Source organism: Phocoena sinus, chromosome 1 (assembly GCF_008692025.1).
Source record: "Phocoena sinus isolate mPhoSin1 chromosome 1, mPhoSin1.pri, whole genome shotgun sequence".
Classification (NCBI taxonomy): domain Eukaryota; kingdom Metazoa; phylum Chordata; class Mammalia; order Artiodactyla; family Phocoenidae; genus Phocoena; species Phocoena sinus.
Window position 1 is genome coordinate 109,550,225 of NC_045763.1, and position 25,099 is coordinate 109,575,323.

Sequence of the window (25,099 nt, forward strand, 5' to 3'; positions counted from 1 at the left end):
ATAGGGACCCTTCATTTGGCAACTTAGTCATTGTTTGGTGGGAGGAAGAGGGAATAAGGGAAATGGAGTTTCATTTGGCTACACTGAGTCAAATAATCTGATAATTTTCAGGGCCTTGGAGAATGTAGAAAAGGATTTCCATTATAGAAAATTAATGACAAATCTTACACATTCAGGAACTTTCTTATCTACCATCAATAACATTTATTTATATTATTTACTACAACTATTCTTGATACTTATATTTATCAGAAATTTATAGGTACAGTCAATTCTTACTTAACATACTACAGAGGAAGGCGGTAATATAGATAGTGCCCCAAATTATTTCATTTGTTTTGAATACATGGCACTTATAATTCTCCAGCAGATATTCCAGTGTGATCATAATTTGCTCAGTATAGTATTGAAATTCATTTGCATGTCTTGAGTTATACAATGACTATCAGAAAGAGCTAAAAATTATATTGGGTATCAGGTCTTAATCCAATATCTGCCAGGGATGATGCATAAAGTAAGTAGTTAAAGTTATTTTATAGTGTTATTTTTTAAACTCTTTTTAAAGGTATTTTAAAAGTACCACATGCCCATGGTAAAAAATCAAAATACTACCAAAAGGTTTGAAGTGTTACAAAGAAATGTCCCTCTCATTCAAAATTCCTGATCCCTTCCCCAGAGGCGACGTTTTGTATCCTTCTAGAATTTTTTTGCCATGCCGTGCGGCGTGGTATGTGGGATCTTAATTCCCCAACCAGCGATTGAACCCGTGCCTCCCTGCAGTGGAAGCACGCAGTCCTAACCACTGGACCACCAGGGAATTCCTAGAATTTTTTATGCACATAGAAGCACAAATAACTTTTATAACAATTTTTAAAAACATAAACAGGAACATGCTATATATACTGTTCTGCGTCTTACCTTTCTCAATAGATTTTAGAGATTTTTCCAAAATAGCACATCAAGTTCTACTTAATTCTTTCTAATGGCTGCCAAGTATTCCATAATATGGATGATTACAATTTATTTAACCACTCCTCTATTAATAGATAATTAAAAGTTGTTTTCAAGCTTTAACTTTTAAGCTTTACACTACGTCTTTGTGTCTATTTATGAATTAGGTAAGTATGTATTTATTTAAAAGGATACACACCACACACAGACACACACACACACAACACATATATGATAAATTCCTAGAAACAAAATTGCTGAGATAGAGTATACGTGCATTTAAAAATTTTGACAGATACTAATAAATATTAACAAAATATCCTCCAAAGGGGTAGATGATAGGGATCCTTTGAATTCTATCTTTATGTGTACCTTATCTCAACAATTAGATTGTTATTCTTCTTCCTCTATCTCTTTGAAGATGGCATTTATACAGGATGGCACTCAAGATGCAGAAAGTGAGGGGTTCCAGCATCTGGACAGACTGAGGTCACCTCTGATCATTTGGTTGGGGAGGTGGGGGAGGAATGGAATCATCTCTAAAGGATCACTAAATTCTCTGACTGGTCAGCAGCTGCCTCCCTTTCTTTCTACTCCGCATATTGGAAACAGCCCTCAGCACCCCAATACCTTGAACGATGTCATCTTGCCGCTGTAGGGTGGGTCGGGGAGGGCGAGTAGACTCTCTATCAGAAAACCCTTTCTCAGGGGTCCTGGAGCCACCACTCCCCTCACTAAAGGGTGGGGGCAGGTTCCCAGCATGGACCTGACGTAGCTGTTCAAAATCATTGAGGGCGGCGCTCACATCCCAATTCTTTCCTGTCAGGACACAAAGCAAAAAGTGAATTGGGAGCTGAGAGTATAGAAAAATTGAGGAAAGATAAAGAACCATCATTCTAAGCATCTTATCAAAACCAGCGAGCATATACTCATGCGTACCTCAGTCATTCTCCTTTTCCTTCCCCTACTTTAATTTCCTTCATAACACTTTGATCTGGAATACCACAACTTCTTTATTTACTTATTGTCTATTTCCTAAGAAAGCCCTGTGTGCATACAGAATTTGCTTCTCTGAACTGAAAGGGCCCTCGGAGACCTAGTAACCTCATTTTACAGATAAAGGAAATGAAGCCTAAAGAAGTAGAGTTACTTGCCCAAAGTCACAGGTAGTTCACACCAGGGCCTCAGCTGGACTCAAGCCCAGGTCTCCTAATTCTGAGATCCAGAGAGTTCTGAGCCTAGATGTGCTCTGGGGTGTCCTAAACCACCTGAAACTGTATACAAAGTTATAGGTATGTGTGTTTTTCTAAAGAAAGAGCTGATAGCTGCCATCAGGTTATCAAAGGGAATTGTTAATTCCCCTCAAATTTAAGAATCACTACTCTGCTGAAGAAAACACCCGAAGGATAGATTTGTCACAGCAGATTTTTCAGTTGCTTTCTCCAGTTAAATTAGTCAATAAATAACATATTGCATAATTGTTCACACTTCTTTCTGTTCTATTCCATTTGTCACCACCTTAATTCAATTCCTATATCACCTAGTGTCCCACCTCCAATCTACTCTAAAGGATCCCATGATATTAATCTTTCTACAGCACAATTCTGATTGTTTCAGTTCCATAATCAAATTTTTAGTGGCTTACCACTACCTACAGAATAAAGTTTAGCCTCCTTTGTCTGACGTTCAAGGCTTTCTATGACCTAGCTTACTTTTCTAACCTTTCCTCTGTGCTTCAACTTCCCTGGCTATGAAAGTGGAGGTGATAATACATAGGATTGTTAAGAAGATTAAATTAACTGAAAGCACTTAAAACAATGCTTGGCACACAGAAAGTGTTATATATGTATTTACTGCCATTGCTGTTATGCTTCTTGTTATAATTATAATTCTCCAGTTAAGCTGTATTAATCATCCATGCCAGATGAATTTATTTCTGAGCCATTAGATTCACCACTTGCTCCAACTCCCTTTGCTCACTCTGCACTCTGCGTCAGTCATACTGGCCTCTTTGCTGTTCCCAGAAATGTGCTAAGACTGCTCCCACCTACAGCCTTTCCACCAACTATTCCCACTGCCTAGAAGGCTCCTTCTCCAATATATCTACACAATTCCTCATCTCCTTCAGATGTTTGCTCAAATGTCACACTCTTAATAAGGCCTACCCTGACTACCCAACTAAAAATCACAACCTACCTCATCATTCCCCTTACCATTTTCCACAGCACCTAACACCTTATACTATGTACTTTACAACTTACTTGGTTATCATGTTTATTGTTTATTGACTATCTCTCAGGCTAGAATGTAAGGGCAGAGATTTTTGCTTGTTTTGTTTTGTTCAAGCATCTAGAACCTAGTACATAATAGGTACTCAATAAATATTTGTTAAAGAATGGAGGACTTTTGTTCTGAACCAATGAATGAATAAATGATTTGTCTTGAGCACTGGATAGTTATCTCCAACTGTCTGCTAAAGTCCTTAAAATCAGATCCTCCTAACAGTCAACATGTCTAAAACTGAACGTCCATCATCTTCCCTCCTAAAGCTTGCTTCTTCTCCTTCTTCTATAGTCCCTAAATCAGTAATGGCATCACAACCCCTCCAGGCCAGAAACTACAGTCATTTCAGCTCTTCACCATTCCTCAGACCCCATTCCTCCTCTTCCCTCACTATCTACTCAGTTCTCAAGGTGGTTTGTACCCTTGAAACATTTCTCAAATCTATTCTTTCTTGTCCATTTTTATTGTCACTACCCCAATTCAGGTCCTCATATTTTCACCTGGTCTTTTGGGAGGGGGCTCCCTAGTCTCTCTACTCTTAGTCCCCCCTCCCCTCTATAATTTGTTCTTTACACTACAACCAGGGTTAACTTTCAAAGGAAAAAGCAAGAGACAGAAAGATAGAGACAGAAAATGAGGATCAGGTCCTTTGCTTCCCTTTCTAAATTATACCTTAAATCTACCCACTTCTCACTCTGCTGTTACCACTGTAGTCCAAGTCACCATCACCTCTCACCTGAACTATGGCAACATTCTTAACTGATTTTACCACTTCATCTCTGGCCACCTTCCAATCGGTTCCATATCTTTTATCAGTACACTGTTCAGAAACTCAAACCCAATCATTTCACTCCCCTGATTAAAATCCTTCACCAGCTTCCCACCGAACATACACTGAAATGCACAACCCTTACCATGGCCTACAAAGGCCCCCCATATTCTGCTTCCTGCTTATCTAACCAGCTTCCTACCACTCTTTCTTGTACTACTCTTCCTACCTCGCTCACTATCAGTGCCAAACTCTCTCCCACCTCAGGGTCCTTGTATAAGCTACTTTTTTTTTACATAAACACTCTGTGCTACATCCCTTTGTCTTGCTACTCTTGTGCATCCTTCTGTGTTCAGTTCACATGTCACTTCTTCAGAAAAAGCCTTTCTGAACTCTATATCCAAATTAGGTTTCTCCCTTAAACTTCCACAGCACCCTCAACTTTTCTTTCATAGTATGAGTGTGTGTGCACATGGGTGTGTGTGAGAGAAAGAGAGACGACATGCAAGCATTAACTTGTAACACACTTGTTAAAAGCCAGACTCTGAAACCAGATGGCCTAGGTTCAAATCCTACTTAACTTCTTGGACCTCAGTTTTTAAGCTGTAATACTGGGATAATAAAACCTATTTTGCAGAATGGTTGTGAGAATAAGTAATATATTTCAAGTGCCTCACACATATTGAACACATAGAAATGTTCAACACATGTTACAAGAGGAAGAGAAGGCATTTGAGCTGAATCCGGAAGGATGAGGAAAATTTCAAGAGAATAATGGAGGAAATGACACTGCAGACTTAGGAGACAACTTAATATGATCAGGGAAAGGAAACAGGTCAGGCCTGGCTGGAGCACAGGAACTGTGGGAGAAGGTAGTAGGACATGAAACTGAAAATACAAGTTAAGGGCAAAGCCATACTGAATTATCAAACTAGAATTTAAACCCTGATCTTCCATTTCCAAACCAACATTATTCTCACAGGTGCCTAAGTAAATGTCATATTGCCACACCTTACTAAGGGCTGACAACCTAGAAAATTACCTATGTGTGCTAAGAACTTGCTCCTTCCCCCACAGGCTCACCTATTTGCGTCATTATATATTTTCACCAAAAAGCATCTGTTAACTATGACTCCAAACAAAGAATCCTACTGACATGAGGCCAAGCCTAAAGGACCTTAAAATCTAGAACATTCACACTTACGGATACATACAGATATAAGTAAACAAAAGCAGCTAAATGAAAACATTAAATTAATCCACTCTATATAGAATGATCCATACAAGTTAGGGAAGGAAAGACAAAAAACATGAATGATCCCAAATATGAAAATCTAATCATTTATACATAAAAAGGAAGTCTTACAGATCTAAAATTATGGTTTTAGTGGACTGATATCAAATTTCACTTGCATTACCTGAGCTTAAATTGACAGTGGAGAAAGCTACCCAAAAATTCAAGGTGAAAAGGGAATTTTGCATTTTAAAATTATGGTGGGTAATACACAAAGTAGATTATTAGAAGTAACTTAAATGTAAGGCCTACCATACACAAAGTGTCTTTCTGTTCACCTTAAATGTTACAAATCATCCTAACAATAAATATCGCATCTTATTTTCTCTCTTCTCATTCTCCCCCAAAGACTCCTTACCTTCCAGGAGATCTCGGGCCAACCCTGGCTCTGCTCCTGTGGAACGGACAAAGTCTGACAGGACAGCATCCATGTCCAGGGTCATGTGATCATTAAGTACTTTCAGGCAGCTGATGTAGGGAGGACATAGATCAAAATTCAGGCCTCCACCTGAGGAGGAAATAAACACATAAGGCCCAAATTACACTGGAACGGGATGATCATAGCCCAATTTCAGCAGCTTCCTAACCAAATGGGGAAACTAACTATCCTAGCTCATTCATTTCAGTAGAATTTATTATAAAGAGTAACATTTAGTTTCCCAATTTCTCATTAACATTAGTTTTTTCCTTTTATTATATAAGTTTCAGGTGTCTAGCATTACAGTTCAACATCTATAAACACTACAGTCATCACCATCACAAGTCTAGTTACCATCCATTGCATACAGTCCACCCACTTCACCTATATTAATTTCTTAACTACTACACTAACCACAAAACCATAATACCACTCCAAATAATGCTCTTCCTCTGCCTTTCTAGAGTATTACATTTCTAGCCATCAGTTTGCTTATCCAAACTAATGGAAGGAAGCAGCAAACTACCACCCTGAAGAATTCCCCACCTGCATTATTCTCTTACATAGCGCCTGTTTATTTCCTTCTTGGCACTTGATATACCCTAAAATTATTTTAGTTGGTTGCTATCTAGCCTCCTCCTCCAACATAAAAGTTTCTTGAAAGTAGAGAGCTTGTGTGTTTTGTCCACTAATGTATCCCCAGCATGTATCCCTTGGCACAGTGCTTGGCAAATGGCTCTCAGCATACATTTTACTGAACGAATGAATACTATACACTGAATAACTTTAGAGTTGACTAGTACTCTGATGCTAGCTGAGGAAATGGGAGGAGCAAAGTGATATCTAAACTTAATCAAAATAGGGACTTCCCTGGCGGTCCAATGGTTAGGACGCTGTGCTTCCACTGCAGGGGGCATGGGTTCGATGCCTGGTCGGGGAACTAAGATCCCACAAGCCGAGCAGCGTGGCCAAAAAAATTTTTTAAAATAAGAATACTCAAAATAAAACAATCTGCGATTATGCAAAGCAGAGTGGAGATCCCAAAGGTTCATAACAAAGGTCAATCTTTGTCCACTAACTTCATGAACCCAGGAAACATGCCTTTCTCCACTCAGGACAAATGACCACCAAGTAAGTTCACCTGAAAAAGATCACTTCTTTCAGACTTGACTTTGGCAGAAACTATGTCCCTGACCTGTCGGCCTGGCACCAATCCACATTCCTCTGAAGTTAGCAGTCCCAGCGGAGGGAGCAATAACCGAGTGAAAAACAACTTCTCACCAAAATCTGCCACTTCAGACAGGTTTACAGTTCTCTGTAAAAGAGGACTTGTTGGTAAAGTCACCAGGCACATACCTGCCCCACCAAACCCACCGGTCCCCTGCTTTGGCGGAATGCCAAAAGTAGAGTTCTCAAAGGCAACAGAGTGGCTCAGGTGACTGTCTCTTCAGAAGCATCTCCTTCTAAACAACCTAAACTCTAAGGGTGATTCTCGGGTACTTTTTCATCACACCTCCCCTGACCCCAAGACACAGATCCTTTAGTGGTGTGATCAGATCCTAATTATCTAAATTCCTTAGAAATAGTAAGGCAAATAAAAAGCAGTGATTTGTGGGTTATAAAACCAGTCGGCCACTAACTTAATAACTTCATGTAAAAATTTTTTTTTTTTTTGGAGAGAGATGGCAAAATATAAAGTATTCCTTCTTGTACTGTTCCATGAGTACAAGAGGTCCAGGAGCAGAGGGACATGTTTAATTCCTATTTGTGCCGCAACATCTAGCACAGCATCTACATTACTGTCGACAGTCAATAAACGCCTGATGAATAAATGATTAAATGACTAACTGAACCTCCACATCAGCCACCACCAAACCAATCAATCTGAGGCTTAACTCAGAAGATCAGAAATGTGAGGGTGGGACTTCCCTGGTGGCGCTGTGGTTAAGAATGCGCCTGCCAATAAAGGGTACATGGGTTCAATCCCTGGTCCGGGAAGTTCCCACGTGCCGCCGAGCAACTAAGCCTGTGCACCACAACTACTGAGCCTTCACTCTAGAGCCCGCGAGCCACAACTACTGAGCCTGCAAGCTGCAACTATTGAAGCATGCGCACCTAAAGCCCGTGCTCCACAACAAGAGAAGCCACCGCCATGAGAAGCCCCCGCTCACCACAACTAGACAGAGCCCGCACCCAGCAATGAAGACCCAACACAGCCCAAAATAAATAAATAAAAACAAAAATAAATTTTAAAAAAAACATAAAAAGAAGAGAAATTCAAGGGTACTTCATCTTTCACATCACCCCACTATTTCTAATGGTCTGTCCCAGTCCCAATCCATCTCTCAAAGTTTTACAAACTCTCCTTTCTAAAGAGACATCAACATACTGTCACTTCCACCACCCTCGTATCAGAAGAGTTCTACCTACACTTATATATATTAGCTGGGTGACTTTGGTCAAATTACTTACAGGGTGTCAGTTGCTTCTTGTATATCCTAGACTTGGATTCAATGACTTCTAAGATTCTTCCCAGGTTTAAAAAATGAACTTCTTTAGTTCACTACAGCCTCAGAAACTATGATCCTTACATTCTCTTTTGGTCTGCATATTATCAATGTCTAATTTACTTCCATTTTAATATCACAACTGTCAGAAAAGACTACCATTACATAAAGAACTTTTGGCCTAAGATACCTCAAATTCAAAATGTTGTTGTTTTTAAACAACTTAGTTCCTCAGATAAAATACTTAAGAATTAAATTCCTTCAAAATTCACAGATGAATGAGTGGTTTCCCTTTCCTCTAATACAGACAAGAATTCCTTCTTCAAGCCCATTTTAGTCACTGTCTTAGGTCACAGGGCATGGTAGCAGCCCAAATAACTTAAACACATGAATAATCTAAAACCAAGAGCACAGCTGCAAAATGAATTTCAACCTTCTCTCTTAAAAAAACATGCAAAGGAACTTGGTAAAGCCACTCTAATAACTTACTGAAAGGATGTGGGAAATATACAGTAAGTACACAAATAACAATCAACAAAAAGGTACTCAGCAGAAGAGAGGAGTTGATTAAGCCACAGGCTTATAGGCAATTTCCCAGCCAGCCAGAGGCTTTTGAGTGAGAGAAGCCAATGAAAACCATCGATGTCATGGCATCGTAGACCTCATATGTCAATGTAGTAGGATATTCTTTTAAAAAATATTTTTAGGGCTTTCCTGGTGGCGCAGTGGTTGAGAGTCCGCCTACCGATGCAGGGGACACGGGTTCGTGCCCCGGTCCGGGAGGATCCCACATGCCGCGGACCGGCTGGGCCCGTGAGCCATGGTCACTGAGCCTGCGCGTCCAGAGCCTGTGCTCCGCAGCAGGAGAGGCCACAGCAGTGAGAGGCCCGTGTACAGAAGAAAAAAAAAAAAAAAGTTAAAAAAAAATATTTTTAAAAAATAATTTCCAAAAAAAAAAAAGAATTAATTCTGAGTAAGTCGTCTGAAAAATAAATAAATAAATAATTTCAAGGTCCAACATTATCTAGAATGATTTGCTCAAAAATTCGAAGCACTAAACCAAACTTCTTGGCAGCCCATTCTTATATTTGATGTCTCCAGGTGCATGCCATGGACTCCACCCTAACCCCACCCAACAGGTGAGGACTGCAGCTTTTGTTACATCACCACCAACACCTGGCTGGAGCTTCTTAAATTCCAAATGGGAATATCCAAGGCAATGACTAAGACTCATAGTCCTTGACTCTCAGCACACAGGAAGGAAAAAAAAGAAAACACTGGCTTTCAAACTTTCAAATGAAACAGAAGAGGTACTCAAATATTTGTTGATTGAATGGTGTTTAGACAAATCTAAACTGGAGTCAAAATCCTCCAACCTTCCAATTGGTGGGACTTTAGCGATTATTTAAACCAATGTCTGCCCCAATGCAAGAATCCTTCTATTACATCTCTGACAGATAAATCATCCAGTCTCCACATGAATACAAGCTCTGATGGAGACTCATTTCTTTGCCACAAAGTCCATTTTATTGTTGGACAGCTCTAATTGTTAGAAAATGCTTTTTTAAACTAAATCACCAGCCCCCTCTCTCTCACACATAATGGTCCTTGATCTCTTCTCTAGAACAATAAAATCTACTCCCAGGAATGATGGAATTTTCATGGAAAAGGAACAGATAAAACATTTCTTTCCATAAAAATGTGTTGTAGGTCAACACTGCAATGTTATCATAAGCCAGCCAGTGCCTTTTTTTTTCTTTTACAAAATTCTTCCTTATATCAATACTTGCTTTTACCTGTATTCATTCATAAATGTTTATGCTGACCCTACAGTACAAACTCAACAAGTAGAATAAATGAAGTCACGTACCTTGTTCAAAATTCACTTCTGCTGCTATCTTTGCCTCTCATCCCTACTTCCACACTTTCATGCCCTCTTGAAGTGATGACAGCAATCAAGAATAAAAACTAACAAGTTAATATTAAGTAAGCACTTTCAAAAACACTATCTTATTCATTAACAACAAAACCCCTAGAGCAGGCTTATTATTCCAGTTTACAAGTAGAGAAAGGTATAAGGTTTGAAAAGTCAGGTGGGTTAACCTGAAGTCTGAACCCAGATATTTTGAACACATGCTCTCTCTACTGTACCATGCTGCTTCCCTAGGGACTAAGTCATTACTGATTCCCAGAACTGCACTGATTCTTATCCATTCAATTCTTTCACCATAGGAAAGGGCTGTGCCTATCTCTCAGTGTTTATTAATGACTTAGACACCTGCCTTGTATTTTCCTCAGTTCAAAGCCTACCACCTTCCTGAGCAATTTCAACACCCACCTGCATAATCCATCCAACATTTCTGCCTTAGAGTTTCATAATCTCATCAAATGCAAAGACCTCCATCTCCACTTCAACAACTCAGTCCTGGACCCTACCATGCCCTGAAACCATTCCACCTCTAAATCTTCAACTCCCAACATCTTACTCTGTCTACAACCTCATCTCCCTCCAGCTTTTCCTTACTACTAAACCTGCTACCTCACCTCAAGACATCCTCACCTCAGACGAAGACATCCAATTCCTTAACCACCTTATTCATTAATTCAACAAAAATTCATGGAGTGCCTACTCTGTGTCAAGCACTACGGTCAGGACTAGGAACACAACCATGAACTAGACATAATCTCTATCCTCACAAAGCTTCCAGTATGGAGGAAAAAACCCACAAAATTTCACAATTATAATCATAATTGGGAAAAATATTGGGGGGAGGGGTGTTATAGCCTATAGGGAGTCAGGAAAAGCTTTCCCAAGAAAGTGACATTACACCTAAGGACTGACAAACGAGTAGGCATTGGAGACAAACTAAGAAAGAAAGAATGCTCTTAGCAGAGGAAACATATCAATGTTCTGTGGCAAGGAGGAACACAGAAGTGAAAATGGTGCAAAATGAGGATGAAGAAAGGGCCTAGGGCTTCCCTGGTGGCGCAGTGGTTGAGAGTCCGCCTGCCGATGCAGGGGACGCAGGTTCGTGCCCCGGTCCGGGAAGATCCCACATGCCGCGGAGCGGGCTGAGCCCGTGAGCCATGGTCACTGAGCCTGCGCGTCCAGAGCCTGTGCTCCGCAGTGGGAGAGGCCACAACAGTGACAGGCCCGCGTACCAGAAAAAAAAAAAGAAAGAGCCTAGTGGACCCTAATGAAGATTGAGATTTTATCCTAAAAGTAATGAGAAGGCTTTGAAGGGTTGAAGGCAGGGATAGGACATGATCAGATTTAAATCATTAAAAGACCATCCTGGTTGCAGTGGGAATAGTTTGTAGGGAACACAAGTGGATTTAGGGAGACTTGTTTAGAAAACTGCTGGAAAAGAGATGATGGTGAGCTAGACTAGGATGAGAGCGGAGAAGACTGAGAAAAACAGATAGATTCCACTTTGTTCCTTCTTACCTACCTGAACATAAACACAATGAGTGATGACTTTATTTTCCTGTAAAAACCTATCCTTATCCTTCCATTTCATTGGCCCAACCTGGATGGACCCCACATTCAACTTCTCTGCTACTAAATAGGGCTACTGCACAAGACAAGATCACATAATACTACAGAGCAAAGTGACTACAGATATATGGTGTTCCACCTCATTCCTTTCAGTGAAACACTGCAGTCTTTTGCTTGACTTTGGTACCTAACCAGTCTTCTCAGCTACTACCCCACACCTTTGCCATTCTCCCTGAGCCTCCCACCAAAACCTTATTACCTCCCTTACTCCTGGTAGATGACCTTCCCTCTGACTGCACAGAAAAAATAATGAAACGAAGCAAAAGGAGTTCCTTCAGGCTTCCTCCTCTGCCCTACCTGCTGGCTGCTATTCTCTTCTTCCCTGCAAAACTCCTTAAATTAGACTACAGTCACTGATGCTACTTTCTCACCTTATGGTCAGTCCTCGACCTATTAAAATGGGCTTCTATAGAAAGACAACGGCACCACTGTCTTATAGATAAGATCATCACCATCCTCCTTGCTGCTTATCTAAAGTATCTCTTTGTAGGGACTTCCCTGGTGGTGCAGTGGTGCTCAAGTCCTGGTCCAGGAAGATCCCACATGCCGTGGAGCAACTAAGCCCATGTGCCACAACTACTGAGCCTGCACTCTAGAGCCCATGAGCCACAACTACTGAGCCCACACTCTAGAGCCCGCAAGCCACAACTACTGAGTCCGCGTGCTGCAACTACCGAAGCCCGTGCGCCTAGAGCCCATGCTCCACAACAAGAGAAGCCACCACAATGAGAAGCCCACACACCGCAACGAAGAGTAGCCCCCACTCAACGCAACTAGAGAAAGGCCGTGTGCAGCCACGAAGACTCAACGCAGCCAAAAATTAATTAATTCATTCATTCATTTTAAAAAATGCATTCACAGTCTCCAACTCTTTCCAACTCACCCAGGAATCCCACAGGCACTTCAAGCTCAGTACATTAAAAAAATGAGCCCATTCTCTATCTCTGTCCCCCACCCTTTCAAGCTATTCTTCTTCTGGTATTGCCTATTCTAGCAAGTGGTACCACCATCCCTCCTATCACTCAGGTCACAAGCCTGGGAACCACCCTGGATTTCTCTTGTGCCTTATCCTCGCTCACAAATAGTCCTTTATTAAGGTTTACTAATTTTAACCTTAAAAAATTCTCAAATCCATCCAACACCTTCAGATGTTCATAACCTGGACCCCAGTAAGTAGCTTCCTAATTTCTCCCTCTTCCTCTCTCCAGCCACTTTTCACAATGGTTGCTTGTAGAGGCTGATCAATCTAAAATACAAATATGATAGTATTATATCCCACTGCTCTGAATTCTTTATTGGATCCTCAGTGACGAAAGCTTAATATCCAAATTCCTATACATGACAAACGAGGCCCTTCATGATCTAGCTCTACCTAACTCTCCAGCCTTATCTACCTCCCATCATTCCCCTCCTTGTACTGGTAGTTCCCCAAGCATATACTACGTGATTCACATTTCAGTTCCTTTGTGAATGTTGCTCCCTCTGCCTGGAACGACTCCTGGCCTAGCAGGTGAATTTTTATTTCTTCTTTAAGGCTAACTTAAGTACTACCTCATCTGCAAAACCTTCCCTGGCTTCTCAAGTTAAAGTGCCTGCTTCCTCCTTGGTGTTACATCTTATACTCTACCTCTATCGTATTCTTTATCACACTGCACAGTATTTGTGTTTATTTACATGTTTGTCTCCCCACTAAACCATGAGTAATTTGAGGGCAGGAATCTTGTCTTGTTCATCCTGTATTCCTAGCATCCAAGCACCTGGGAGGTACTCAATTTTTGTTCAGATGAACTGAATTCTACTTGTACAGTATCCCACTACACACACACACACAAAACAGTATTGTCGATAATCAGATAATCAGTGTTGTAAACAGGCAAGTCATCTCAAAGTGTTTACAGTGTTGTAAACGCTGCTCATCTCAAATACATTTGCTTAAGATTGTAATATGATCTTATTTGCAATAGATTTCTCTCCCTAAATGTTTAGTCAGACTAATATTAAAACCAGTCTGCATGATCTGAGTGCCCAACTACTTAGTAACAGAGAAAAGTGACTTAAAATTAAATACCGACTGTAGATAATACAGCTATGTTAAAATGCGTGAGAAACTACTGACCCTACATTCTCCCATCTACAACATTCCCCAAAGTGTCCACATTCTCACACTATACCCACTCTCCTGGTCCCAGTGATGCATTACAGCTGTGTCTGAGTACTCTCCAACTCCTCCCCAAACTCACTGGAAAACCACAACATTCAAGACTGTCAAGAATTTTCAAAGGTCAGCAACTCCTCCACGTCTATGATGTCAGTCCCAAGGAATCCAGACAGGGAGAAAGAGGAGGGACAGAAACCCTTAGACTTTCACACAATTCTTGATTAGGTGGGCGGGAGAGATGAAAGACTGTCTTGGCAGATTGTTTTTAGTTAATATACATCCTTCCAAGTGAAATAAACAGAATATAACCTTCTTAGAAAAAAAAGAATTGACCGAGTTCCATACTAAAGAGACCTATATATCACTAAGTGTTATAACCCAGAGATAATAAGATGGGTCTAAATGGAAGAAAAGAAGGAAAAGAAGTAATGTGTGTTAAAGTTTTAGACATTGTTTTCATTTAAACTTCCAAACAACTCTTAGAGGTTTGTCTGTATTGTTAACTCCATATTATAGATGGAGATGTTAAAGCTCACAAAGGTTAGATAATCTACCCAAGGTTATACAGTTTTAAAAAGTGGTAGAACCAGAATCTTTATGCGTCCAGCCAATCTGACTCCCAAGACCAGACACTTGCACTAAATCACACTTAGTCCAGGGAGGAGGACTGAGGAAACACAGGCAGTCCACCATGTGAAAGTCCACCCTCACTGCTTCAACTCCTTTCAACTCCACCTGGAGAGAGAGAATAGGCTCTGGATTCAGACAGATCTAGGTTCAAATCCCTGATCTACTACTAATGGTGGTGCAATCATGGTTAAGTAATAATATGACTGTTTTGTGCCTCTGTTCCTTCATGTTAAATTGGGGGAAATACCTACACTTCAGACCTCTTGTTAGGATTAAATAACTTAAGATATGAAAAGCCTTTAGGGCAGTGCCTAGCACACAGTAAGTCCTCAAAAAATGTCATTTGCTTTCTTGCCTAATTCCCTCCCACGCACTCTGCCTCACTCCACTGTGTGCCCAACACAGCCTCTGTATCTCTCCTTCAGAAGCTCCCCCTACTTCTCCAAACAAACCCTCCAGTCCTACAACTGTTTCCAAGGCACAGTCTTAACACATACACATTGTACATGCTCTATCACTCCCATTCCAGTGTCTTTCAACTCCTCAAGTCCTCAAGAAAACGTCGTAAAGGGAACTCCCTTAGTTGCATCTTCTACCGGATGGTCCCTCAAAAAAAAGAGCAAAAGAAAAATGTCTGTCCTCTCCTAGAGGTACAGACATAGCTAAATAGCTCCTTCATCCCCAAATCTCCAGGAACAGCAATTTCACACATATTGACCGAAATTCTAATGCCTTAATCTACCAGCCCTATCTCCCCACCTTACTACTCTCCTCATTCCAGATTCAAAGACTCTATAATATTCACCTAATCTCATGCACAATGTCTATTTTTTGGATTATTGGAAGGAATAATCCTATTCACCCTGCACAATTCTGAGATGTTTTCTACCTCCACTACAGTGTATACTTGGGGAATGTCTATTTTCTCCCCCAAAAACAAACTCAAGAGAAAAAAACTTAACCCGATCATATAATTTACCACTCCCAAAACAATGCTATTGTGTATACACACCAGTAAGGACTCAAGAATTGGCCCCTGGACTTTATCACTACAACTGGTATGTGTATGAGTCAGAACAAGATTTAACTATTTCTTTTCAAAAGTTTCTAGTTTTTATCGGGCTACAAACAGCAAAATAAATTTCTAAGAGACAAATCCCATAAATAGCCAAATGCTAATATACAAATGAGACAGAAGTTCACAGAGAACTCCTTATGAACTGGTATTTGTCTTTTCAGTGCTACTGATAAAAGGCTCCCTGGATTACAGTTATTTGGGAAATTTAATAATTTGGAAGGCTTGTACAATGGAAGTGACCTTTGGAAAAATAAGGGCAGAGACAGTCACAGAGAAAGTCTATTATTATAATATTGGCACAAGAGTAACTTGAATAGAAACAGAAACCAAGTTAATGTTTATTTTTTTTTAGATCCAGACCAGTATGTCTATTTGCCACACACAATGAATTTTTTTCTTTTTCCTTTCAGCTAAGGTCGAGGATAGCCCAAGGTTTGATTCTCAGTAAGTTCAACTTTTAAAAGAATAGCCTGTAGGGCTTCCCTGGTGGCGCAGTGGTTGAGAGTACGCCTGCTGATGCAGGGGACACGGGTTCCTGCCCCGGTCCAGGAAGATCCCACATGCCGCGGAGCAGCTGGGCCCCGTGAGTCATGGCCGCTGAGCCTGCGTGTCCGGAGCCTGTGCTCCGCAACCAGAGAGGCCACAGCAGTGAGAGGCCCACGTACCACAAAAAAAAAAAAAAAAAAAGAATAGCCTGTAAAAACAAAAGTTCTACTGAGCCCTTAAAAATAGGACTTACCTGGTGGCACAGTGGTTAAGAATCCTCCTGCCAGTGCAGGGGACATGGGTTCAAGCCTGGTCCAGGAAGATCCCACATGCTGCAGAGCAACTAAGCTGGTGTGCCATAACTACTGAGCCTGTGCTCTAGAGCCCACGAGCCACAACTACTGAGCACACATGCCACAACTACTGAAGCCTGTGCACCTAGAGCCCGTGCTCAACAAGAGAAGCCACCACAATGTAAAGCCCGTGCACCACAACAAAGAGTAGCCCCTGCTCGCCACAACTAGAGAAAGCCCGCACAGCAATGAAGACGCAATGCAGCCAAAAATAAAAAATATATAAATACATAAATTTATTTTAAAAAATATTATCATTATTGAACTTTTTTTTTTTTTTTGCAGTATGCGGGCCTCTCACTGTTGTGGCCTCTCCCCTTGCGGAGCACAGGCTCCGGACACGCAGGCTCAGTGCCATGCTCATGGGCCTAGCGGCTCCGTGGCATGTGGGATCTTCCCGGACTGGGGCACGAACCCGTGTCCCCTGCATCGGCAGGTGGACTCTCAACCACTGCGCCACCAGGGAAGCCCTGAACTTTCGACATGAGAGAAAAAAAAATACTACAAATCAACAGAGGCTAGTCTAATAGCAAAACACACTATTTCTCTAGAATCAACCCTCAACTTATTCAGTAGCTGACAACATTCTCTCCCCTTCTTGATTCCTAACTACTGGTCATTTCACTGTCAATTACAGAACTTCCATTCAAGGGAAGAAATAGCAGAGGGGGAAAAAATTCCAATTACTATCCTATCTGAGATTAGTTATCCACAGGAAATTAATTCACTTTGTAAATTCCTTCTGATAAATTAACTTCCTTCAGCATACAACTACTAATTTTTATAAAAGCCTCAAGTAGAAAATGAAATCTGCGTTTTATAAAATGATATAATTCAGTTCAAAGAAAGACACTTTTTATTACTATTTTTTTTTTTTTTAATTCTCCACCTGCAAGTTCCACTGTTCCATCTTTCCTGGCTATATCTAAACCTCATTTGAACTCCCACAGGTACAATATGTGAAAAATTCACTGGCACTTGCTGTTATCATATATTGCCTTATCATATTAGTTGGCCTTCCGGATACTTACCTCGCCAATTTGACTAACAGTCATTCATTCAAAATTTACCAAGCCGGGTCCACCACAGCCTGGGGATACAAATGAAGAAGAGAAGCCAGAGTCCTACCTTCAAGGCACTCCAGTCTGGTGTGAGAAATCTAAACACGCTTTTAGTGCCCAATGGGGTAGGAAGAGGTATTAGGAGCAACTAGTTTACCTTGATGGGTCAGGGAAGTTTCTCAAACTTAGTCTTTAGGATGTGTAAGGCTGGAGGACAAGATACATTCTAGGTAGAATTAAGATCCTTGAGCTTGGCACCTTTCTTTTATACTTTTAAAAATTCTAAACAGGCCTAACAAACTGCTTGGCACATAGTAGATGCCCAACAAATATTTGTGGTTCTAAATTATTCATGGTAGTCCATGTGTGTGGTTAACTAAGAGCTCATCTATACCTAAAATAGGCTGGTGAATATTTACGGGTTTCAAATGTCACCATTCACCCCATAGACATGTAAAATAAAGGTCTATATGAACAAATACATTTGTACAGCTGTCTGTTCACTAAGAATAGCTTCTCTTTTGCTGTAATTTTTTGTTTTTAAAGTACTTTCACAAATATGGCCTCATTTAATAACAATTTTAAAAATTATATACCCTTTGAGATTTTTAATCCCCTCTTTTCTGATGGAAAACACATACACAGAGAGAAGCTTACAAAGCTTGAGTGATACCCAGATAGCAAGGAGCTTGGACCTACATATTCTGAATTTGAATACAGGGTTCATATCAGTTCTCCAGGGATTTATAGCAAAATGAAATCAGTCTAGCCATGCAAAGTCCACAAGGTGAAGAACTCTTTAATACTTTGCTTTTATAACTACTATCCACATTCACCCACACTGTCTTCTAGCCACCATCACCCTCCCCATCCCCCAGCAATCCTGCCAACACACACCTATTTCTATTTCCAGGTTAGAGTTAAGAAGCAGAAACTCCAACCCAGGGTATCCTGAGCATTATTTGGGTCTCATTCATTTGTATAGGTTGTACCTTTTGTGATAATAATTTCTCTTTTAAAAGCAAGCAAGCCTCTGGTGGCACAGTGGTTAAGAATCCATCTGCCAATGAAGGGGACACGGGTTCGATCCCTGATCCAGGAAGAACCCACATGCTACAGGGCAACTAAGCCCCTGCGCCACAACTACTGAAGCCCACGTGACTAGAGCCCATGCTCCACAACAAGAGAAGCCACAGCAGCGATAAGTCCGCACAAGGCAACCAAGAGTAGCCCCCGCTCAGCACAACTAGAGAAAGCCTGCGCACAGCAACAAAGACCCAATGCGGCCAAAAATAAATAAATAAGCAAACAAACAAACAAATTTATTTTTTAAAAAAAGCAAGCAAGCCTCATATTTATGCACATAAAATTAGTTACAAGCATATAATACAATCTGACAAGTCTAGTCTACCTAGTTATACACTTCTAATAGTTACATAATTAACATTTCACATTCAGGTCTTATTTGGAACAAGGCTGGTGGTAAGGTACAGAAAGTCAGTCTATTTTCCTTGTTTGGCACTCTAGAATTATGGACTTTAGAACTAGGATATCAGAGATCATTTCATTCCATACCCTCAAGTTACAGATAAGAACACTGAGAACCAGGTGAGTGAGATTAAGTGACTTGCCCAAAGCCACACAGCTAACTAGCGAGAAAACTGTGTATAGAACATAAACCTGTTAACTCCCATTCCAGAAATCGTCACTTGACTTCATATATACTGATAACTTTCAATTCTCCATGTAATCTGCACTGTGGATTGATATATGAAAATGTCTTTTCCTCCTGCCACCCAGATAAATCTCTTACTTCTACAGATGTATATCAAAGAAAAAAATGTGTACCTGGGAAATTCAATCACTTAAGCAAACCATATTGGAGAAGGGAAATCATCTATAAAGAAAATCATGAAAACATGCTCAAATCATCATTTTTGTTCTGATCGTCACCACTAAAAATATAAATTGGATTTGAAAATACTGTATTCTTAGCCTTATATCCCTAAGGTCTGAAGTTCTGTAAAATTTAAGTTTTATAAAATTATAAAATTATGTATGACATAGGGAGAGATTTTTTCTTTTCTATTGATAGTTTGAAGCTATAATACACTTCTCATACGTTAAGAAATCACAGCAATAACTAAATTTTGAACAGAATAAAACATAAAAACCAAGAGATAAAGCACCAACCTTTAACACATTACTTCTCCTTGTCCAAAAATGTAAAATACCTGGAAGCATCAAAGCAATCACTTTCCTCGCGTTCACACTTATTCATGTTTATTTGCAGAAAAGCTACATTTCTTCTTCCTCTCAGGAAGGGCCACCATCAGCACAGAAGCACCGAGGTCACACAACTCTCACCTTATGAAAACTTTAACCTCCTGACTCAATCATTCAATAAGCACTTATTAAGGACCCGCTCAGTGCCAGGCAGTCTGCTAAGCGGAGGGGACACATCATGCATCAACTAATAAGGCATTATCCCTGCTTTCTAGAAGTTCATCTAATGGGCTGGTTCCAGAGAAAACCCTAAGATCAGTATCAGCTAACTTCCTTTATTCAGCAAAGATTTACTGAGTGCCAGGCCTAGAGACAGAAAAGGATGGCAAGGAAATTTTTACAAGTAAGAGGTTTTTTCAAAATTTACTGAACAAGTTGCTCTTTTGGATTATAAAAATCACATGTTCTTCTCTAAGAACACCAATCATCAGAAGTTGACTGTAAAGGCTTTTAATGGTAACACCTAACCAAATATTTTGGTCAAAGGCACTGTTTCCTCAATCTTCCTACACTGGGAGGCCAGGCAGATACTATCCTGGACCAACATAACTTTGTTATTTATTATAAGATCCATAATATAGGAGTGTGGTTGATCTTACCAATAAACTAGGATGAGTTGTTTCCTATGTAGACAGATGCTTCCAGTAAAATGTACTATAAGCCTCTAAGGTCAAACAGATGATGAATCCTGTTAAATTTTCTTGCCACCACAGAGCACCAGGTATAGTATAGGTAACCCTTCATGAAGACATAGCACCAGGCCAAGTTTTCAGGGTGTCAGGTATCTGCTTTTCCTTCTCCCTTCCAGAAAAACTACAAAAGGTATCAATTAGTACACAAGTCATCTGGCAAATATCCCATTGTCCTCTGAGTTCTTCTCCTTGAAATTAATCCAGGAAACCAACCCCTGTAAAAATGAATCCCATTCCATTAATATTTTTAATGTTATTATTAGTAATGATGGTGGTGGTGATAGCAATCACTAGCTTTGTGGTTCACAAAACACTTTCAAATATATTATCTTATTTACTAAAAAAAATGGAGGGGATAAAAGGAAATATCATAGGCAACTATCTCAAAAATCAAACCCAGTTTAACTGAATTGAAAAGCAAGCATTTTTAATTCTACCAACGGGTCAAGAAGTTATTTCTATCAAAAAAGCAAAGGGTTGACTCTAGCAAAGCAAAATCACAAATACCCACTTATATGCTAGGCCTAACTGATTCAATTTATAAATGTTAAGTCTCAGCAAGAATCTGATATTATAAATCTTTGTTACCCCAACCCCTTTCCCAAATGCTTTACCCACAGGTAAAGGCTCAACAAATACTCTTCTAAAGAAGGAACAGTTAATGATGAGGAAGCTGCCCTAGGAAGACAGTGATAATACTCAGCATTCAGGTATCTTTTTAAGATTTAACTAACGTTTACTGTGCACCAAGTCAAGTATCAAGCACTAGGCTAGACACACCCACATAAATCATCTCATTAACCTCATGAGCCATGCCCAGATATTCCTGGAATCCAAATACTAAATTGACTGGATCCCCAATACTAAATAGTTTTGACACTTACAAACTTGATCCCACCTTATTAATCCCTAGAATTCAACTCCTACTGGAATTTAGCTCAGTAAGCATCTTTTAATGCTTTCTGCTAGGTAATGCTCATGAAAAAACTCCCTGTGCCTGTTTTTAAGCTCCTAACTCCAGAATACCACTCATTCCAGATATGGCACATGGTGATAATGGCCATAATCTAACAAGTATTCTCTTGGATCACACTTGCTAAAGAATAAATCCAAAATGCTAACAAAACTGGATTTCAGCTGGGCAGAAGACATTGAATATTAACAGTCTTCTCAACCTCGAGTCTATTTTCTAGTCCTCTGAATACAGAAAGTCTTCTCTATTTGAATGAACTGTGGAAAGCAAGTGTGACCCAAGAGTCACATACTCATCAGAAAGAACCAAGGGAAAAAGAAAAAAACATTCCAACTGGCATGACCACATCACAAGGTTAACAACACATTACTCATCATTGTGCTACAAGAAAGAACTTGTAAGCAGGCAAGGAAGTCAAGGAAACAAATAAAACTCTCCCAGTGCTCAAAGCACAAACACATCCAAATGCCAAAGCAGGTCTCACTGTCCAGTTCATGCCCAGGTATGAGTGGGTTCAGAGAGAGTGGGTAGAGGGAAGGGGAAGAGAGGAAAAGCATTACTGTGCAGGTGTGCTTGCCAGCACCAAGGCAGATTTCTTTCTCAGATTCATCAAGAGCCTTTTTAAAAAGAAATACTGGGGGAACCCACCTATTTTTATAGCTTGATTTGTGCAATTACAGAGAACATGTAGTACATGTAAACAGCAGCATACTGTATTGATAATAATTGTTGCAGACATTCCCTTTGGAATCCATCGGTTCTATACCTAAATCCTACCTCTGCCACTTTCTTGCTATGTGACTTTGGGCAAGTTATTTAACTTCTCTGTGCCTTAGCAGGGACCTCATCTGATATTCACTGTGATATCCCTCAGCACCTTAAACAGCGCCTAAATATTCTGGTGAATTAATATTTTATTAACATAGTAATAAATACTTTGGATGAATTACCTGCAAGCAGGTATAAGAATATCTACCTAACTTACGGAATTGTTATCAGTATTAAATGAGGTGATTATATAAAACACTTGGTATAGCTCAGGGTAGGGTCTTCACTATTAAAGAGCAAAGTTTTCTTCCCTTTATTCCCCAGGCAGGTCACAAGTTATAAAAGAAGAGTCATGGCAAGGATTAAAATGGGATAAGAATTGTAGAAGCCAAACATTGGAATATGTTGACTACAAGGGAGCTAACATAAAATTCAGGAATATTTAATCTTGGCTGAAGAAATTACATAACAGTGCCAGACCCTTATAGTAGATACATAGTGTTAGCTGATCCAGAAAATGCTATTTTGCATCTGCAGGTATCTGTTACCAGATAGATAAAAGCCTGGTAGAAAGGAAAAGGAAAGGAAAGGAAAGAGAAAAAAACGGGAGTAAGAAGGAGTCACGGGCTTCCCTGGTGGTGCAGTGATTGAGAGTCCGCCTGCCGATGCAGGGGACACAGGTTCATGCCCCGGTCCGGGAAGATCCCACATGCCGCGGAGCGGCTGGGCCCGTGAGCCATGGCCACTGAGCCTGTCCGTCCAGAGCCTGTGCTCCGCAACGGGACAGGCCACAACAGTGAGAGGCCCGCGTACCGCAAAAAAAAAGGAGTCACATCTCAAATATACCTGACTACATATTTAAAAACAAAACATAAAGGATTCTTCAGAAGGCCATTCAATTCTCTAAAAACACACCATTAGCAAAAATACCCTATTGATTCACAGTATTTACTGCCCTTTTTAGGTAATAAGATCTGTGTAAGGAAACTGTTCATAACTGCTGACAGGGTAAATAAGCTTGAAAGATTTGGGTCCAAAACTCTCCTCCTCCAAAAAGACTAATGTGGCCTTTGAGACTACTTCACCTATAGTTTGTAACCAAAGCAACCTAACTACATGCAGGGAGAAGGACTATTTTATCTTGAAAATTGGGGGTCAGAGAATATATGCAATTAAATTCAAAATCTGAAAGAATCTTTTTCCTTGACTGTGAAGAAGTGAAACTCAGAAGAAGATGGCTCTAAGAAACCTAGATCACTGTTACATTACGAGCCTGACAGAAGTATACACATTTAGCGCCTAAATATAAGGAAAATCTATGCAGAACTGAAACAGCTTGTGGTTAAACCTCATCATAATGTGGTCTTCAACTTCCCATTTCACTTCCAGGCATTTGCTCTGTGTTTTTAACCACCTGACCCACCTCCTCGTAAGCCGTATGATATAATAGAAAGAGCACTGAACAACAGTCAAAAGAATGGGCTCTACACCAAGTTCCACTACTTACAAGGCATGCACACCAGCCACTTAAACTCTTTGTATTCAGTATTATCTGAGTGTTGGGCCAGACTCAGTGCTTGCTTCCACCAGGGTATCCCTTTGGAGAGTAGATCAGAAACCAACCAAATCCAGCTCCCCTGCTGCTATAACCCAGAATAAAAACATGAGCATTGTTCTTATCTATCCCTTTCCCATAAAAGCAGTTACCAAATTCTATTTAGTTTTCTTCAAATCACTTATATCTCTCCCCTTTCTCCATTCCCATCACCCCTGTAGAGACTCTTTTGTAACAGTCCTCTAACTGCTCTCTCTTCCTCCATTTCACACCACACGGCTGAATCAATTTTCCTAAAATACTAATTTATATATACAATTCCCTGCTCAGGAATTTTTCACTGTAAGGATAAATCAAACTCCTTGGCCTCAGATTTAAGGCCCTCTCCAATTTACCTAACTCTCCAACTTTATTAATCTCATTGCTCTCCTAGGTGAAACACTATGTCTACTTGTTCTGCCTCCCAAGCAAGATGGGCTCAGCTCAAAGTTCTCATACTTTGAATGTTTCCCCTCTATAATTACCCAGTCTTCTCACTTCTCTAAGGCCTAGATTATCCTAAGGGTAAAAACTTTCCCTACCCACTCCCTCTAAACTTCTGTATAACTCTATATAACTGTACCCCTCACTGGACACGTAAAGCCCATGACTTTGTATTACTACTTATCTTTTTATGCAAACATTCAGTCTTCATAACTTACTAAGTTCTTGATAACTTTAACTCTTTCTATACCTGAGGCCTAACTTTTCAGAGGGCAGATATCTAACAAAATGTTTGTTGTTAAGGGTAACTACCTTGAACAAGTCATTTAAATATTCTGGGCCTCATTTTCCTCACCCAGACAATGATGACAATATGTAAATTTCCTTTCCATTCTAAAATGCTATGTGAGATTATACATAATACTACATAGCCTGTATTTCTTTTTTTCTAAATATGTGTGTGTAAATATATAACACTATGTCCTATTTTAACCCAGAATATATATTCCCAAGGGGCCAAGTCTCCTACTACTTGTTTAGTTTATTTATTGGGTAACACTTCCTTGGCATCTCCTCAGAGCATCTTGTCCAAATTCCAGTACACAGCAGGTGTTCAGTAGAAAGGAATTTATAGTCTCAGCCAGACAGCAAACATCAAGGGAAATCTGCGTAGATGATATTTTTCAATCTTAATTTCCATAATGAACTAGTATATTACCAAAAATTACAAAGATGATGTGAGAGAGAAGGAACTTAATATTAAAATGAGAGGTCACCTTGTGTCAAATAGCTAGG

General features: G+C 40.1%; 1 protein-coding gene across 2 annotated transcripts in view; it reads right to left on the minus strand.

Moving 5' to 3' along the window:
* Positions 1–25,099, minus strand: part of OTUD7B (OTU deubiquitinase 7B) — a 56,430-nt gene that overhangs the window by 20,073 nt on the left and 11,258 nt on the right. The window contains exons 2-4 of one of the 2 annotated variants that reach the window (XM_032625269.1): positions 20,433–20,646; positions 5,656–5,805; positions 1,582–1,770 (exon numbers count right to left, since the gene is read on the minus strand). In XM_032625269.1, coding sequence (XP_032481160.1) covers positions 1,582–1,770; positions 5,656–5,740 — 274 coding nt within the window. In that variant the 5' untranslated portion in view covers positions 5,741–5,805; positions 20,433–20,646. The remainder of the gene's footprint in view (positions 1–1,581; positions 1,771–5,655; positions 5,806–20,432; positions 20,647–25,099) is intronic. The other variant, XM_032625277.1, reaches the window with a different exon arrangement.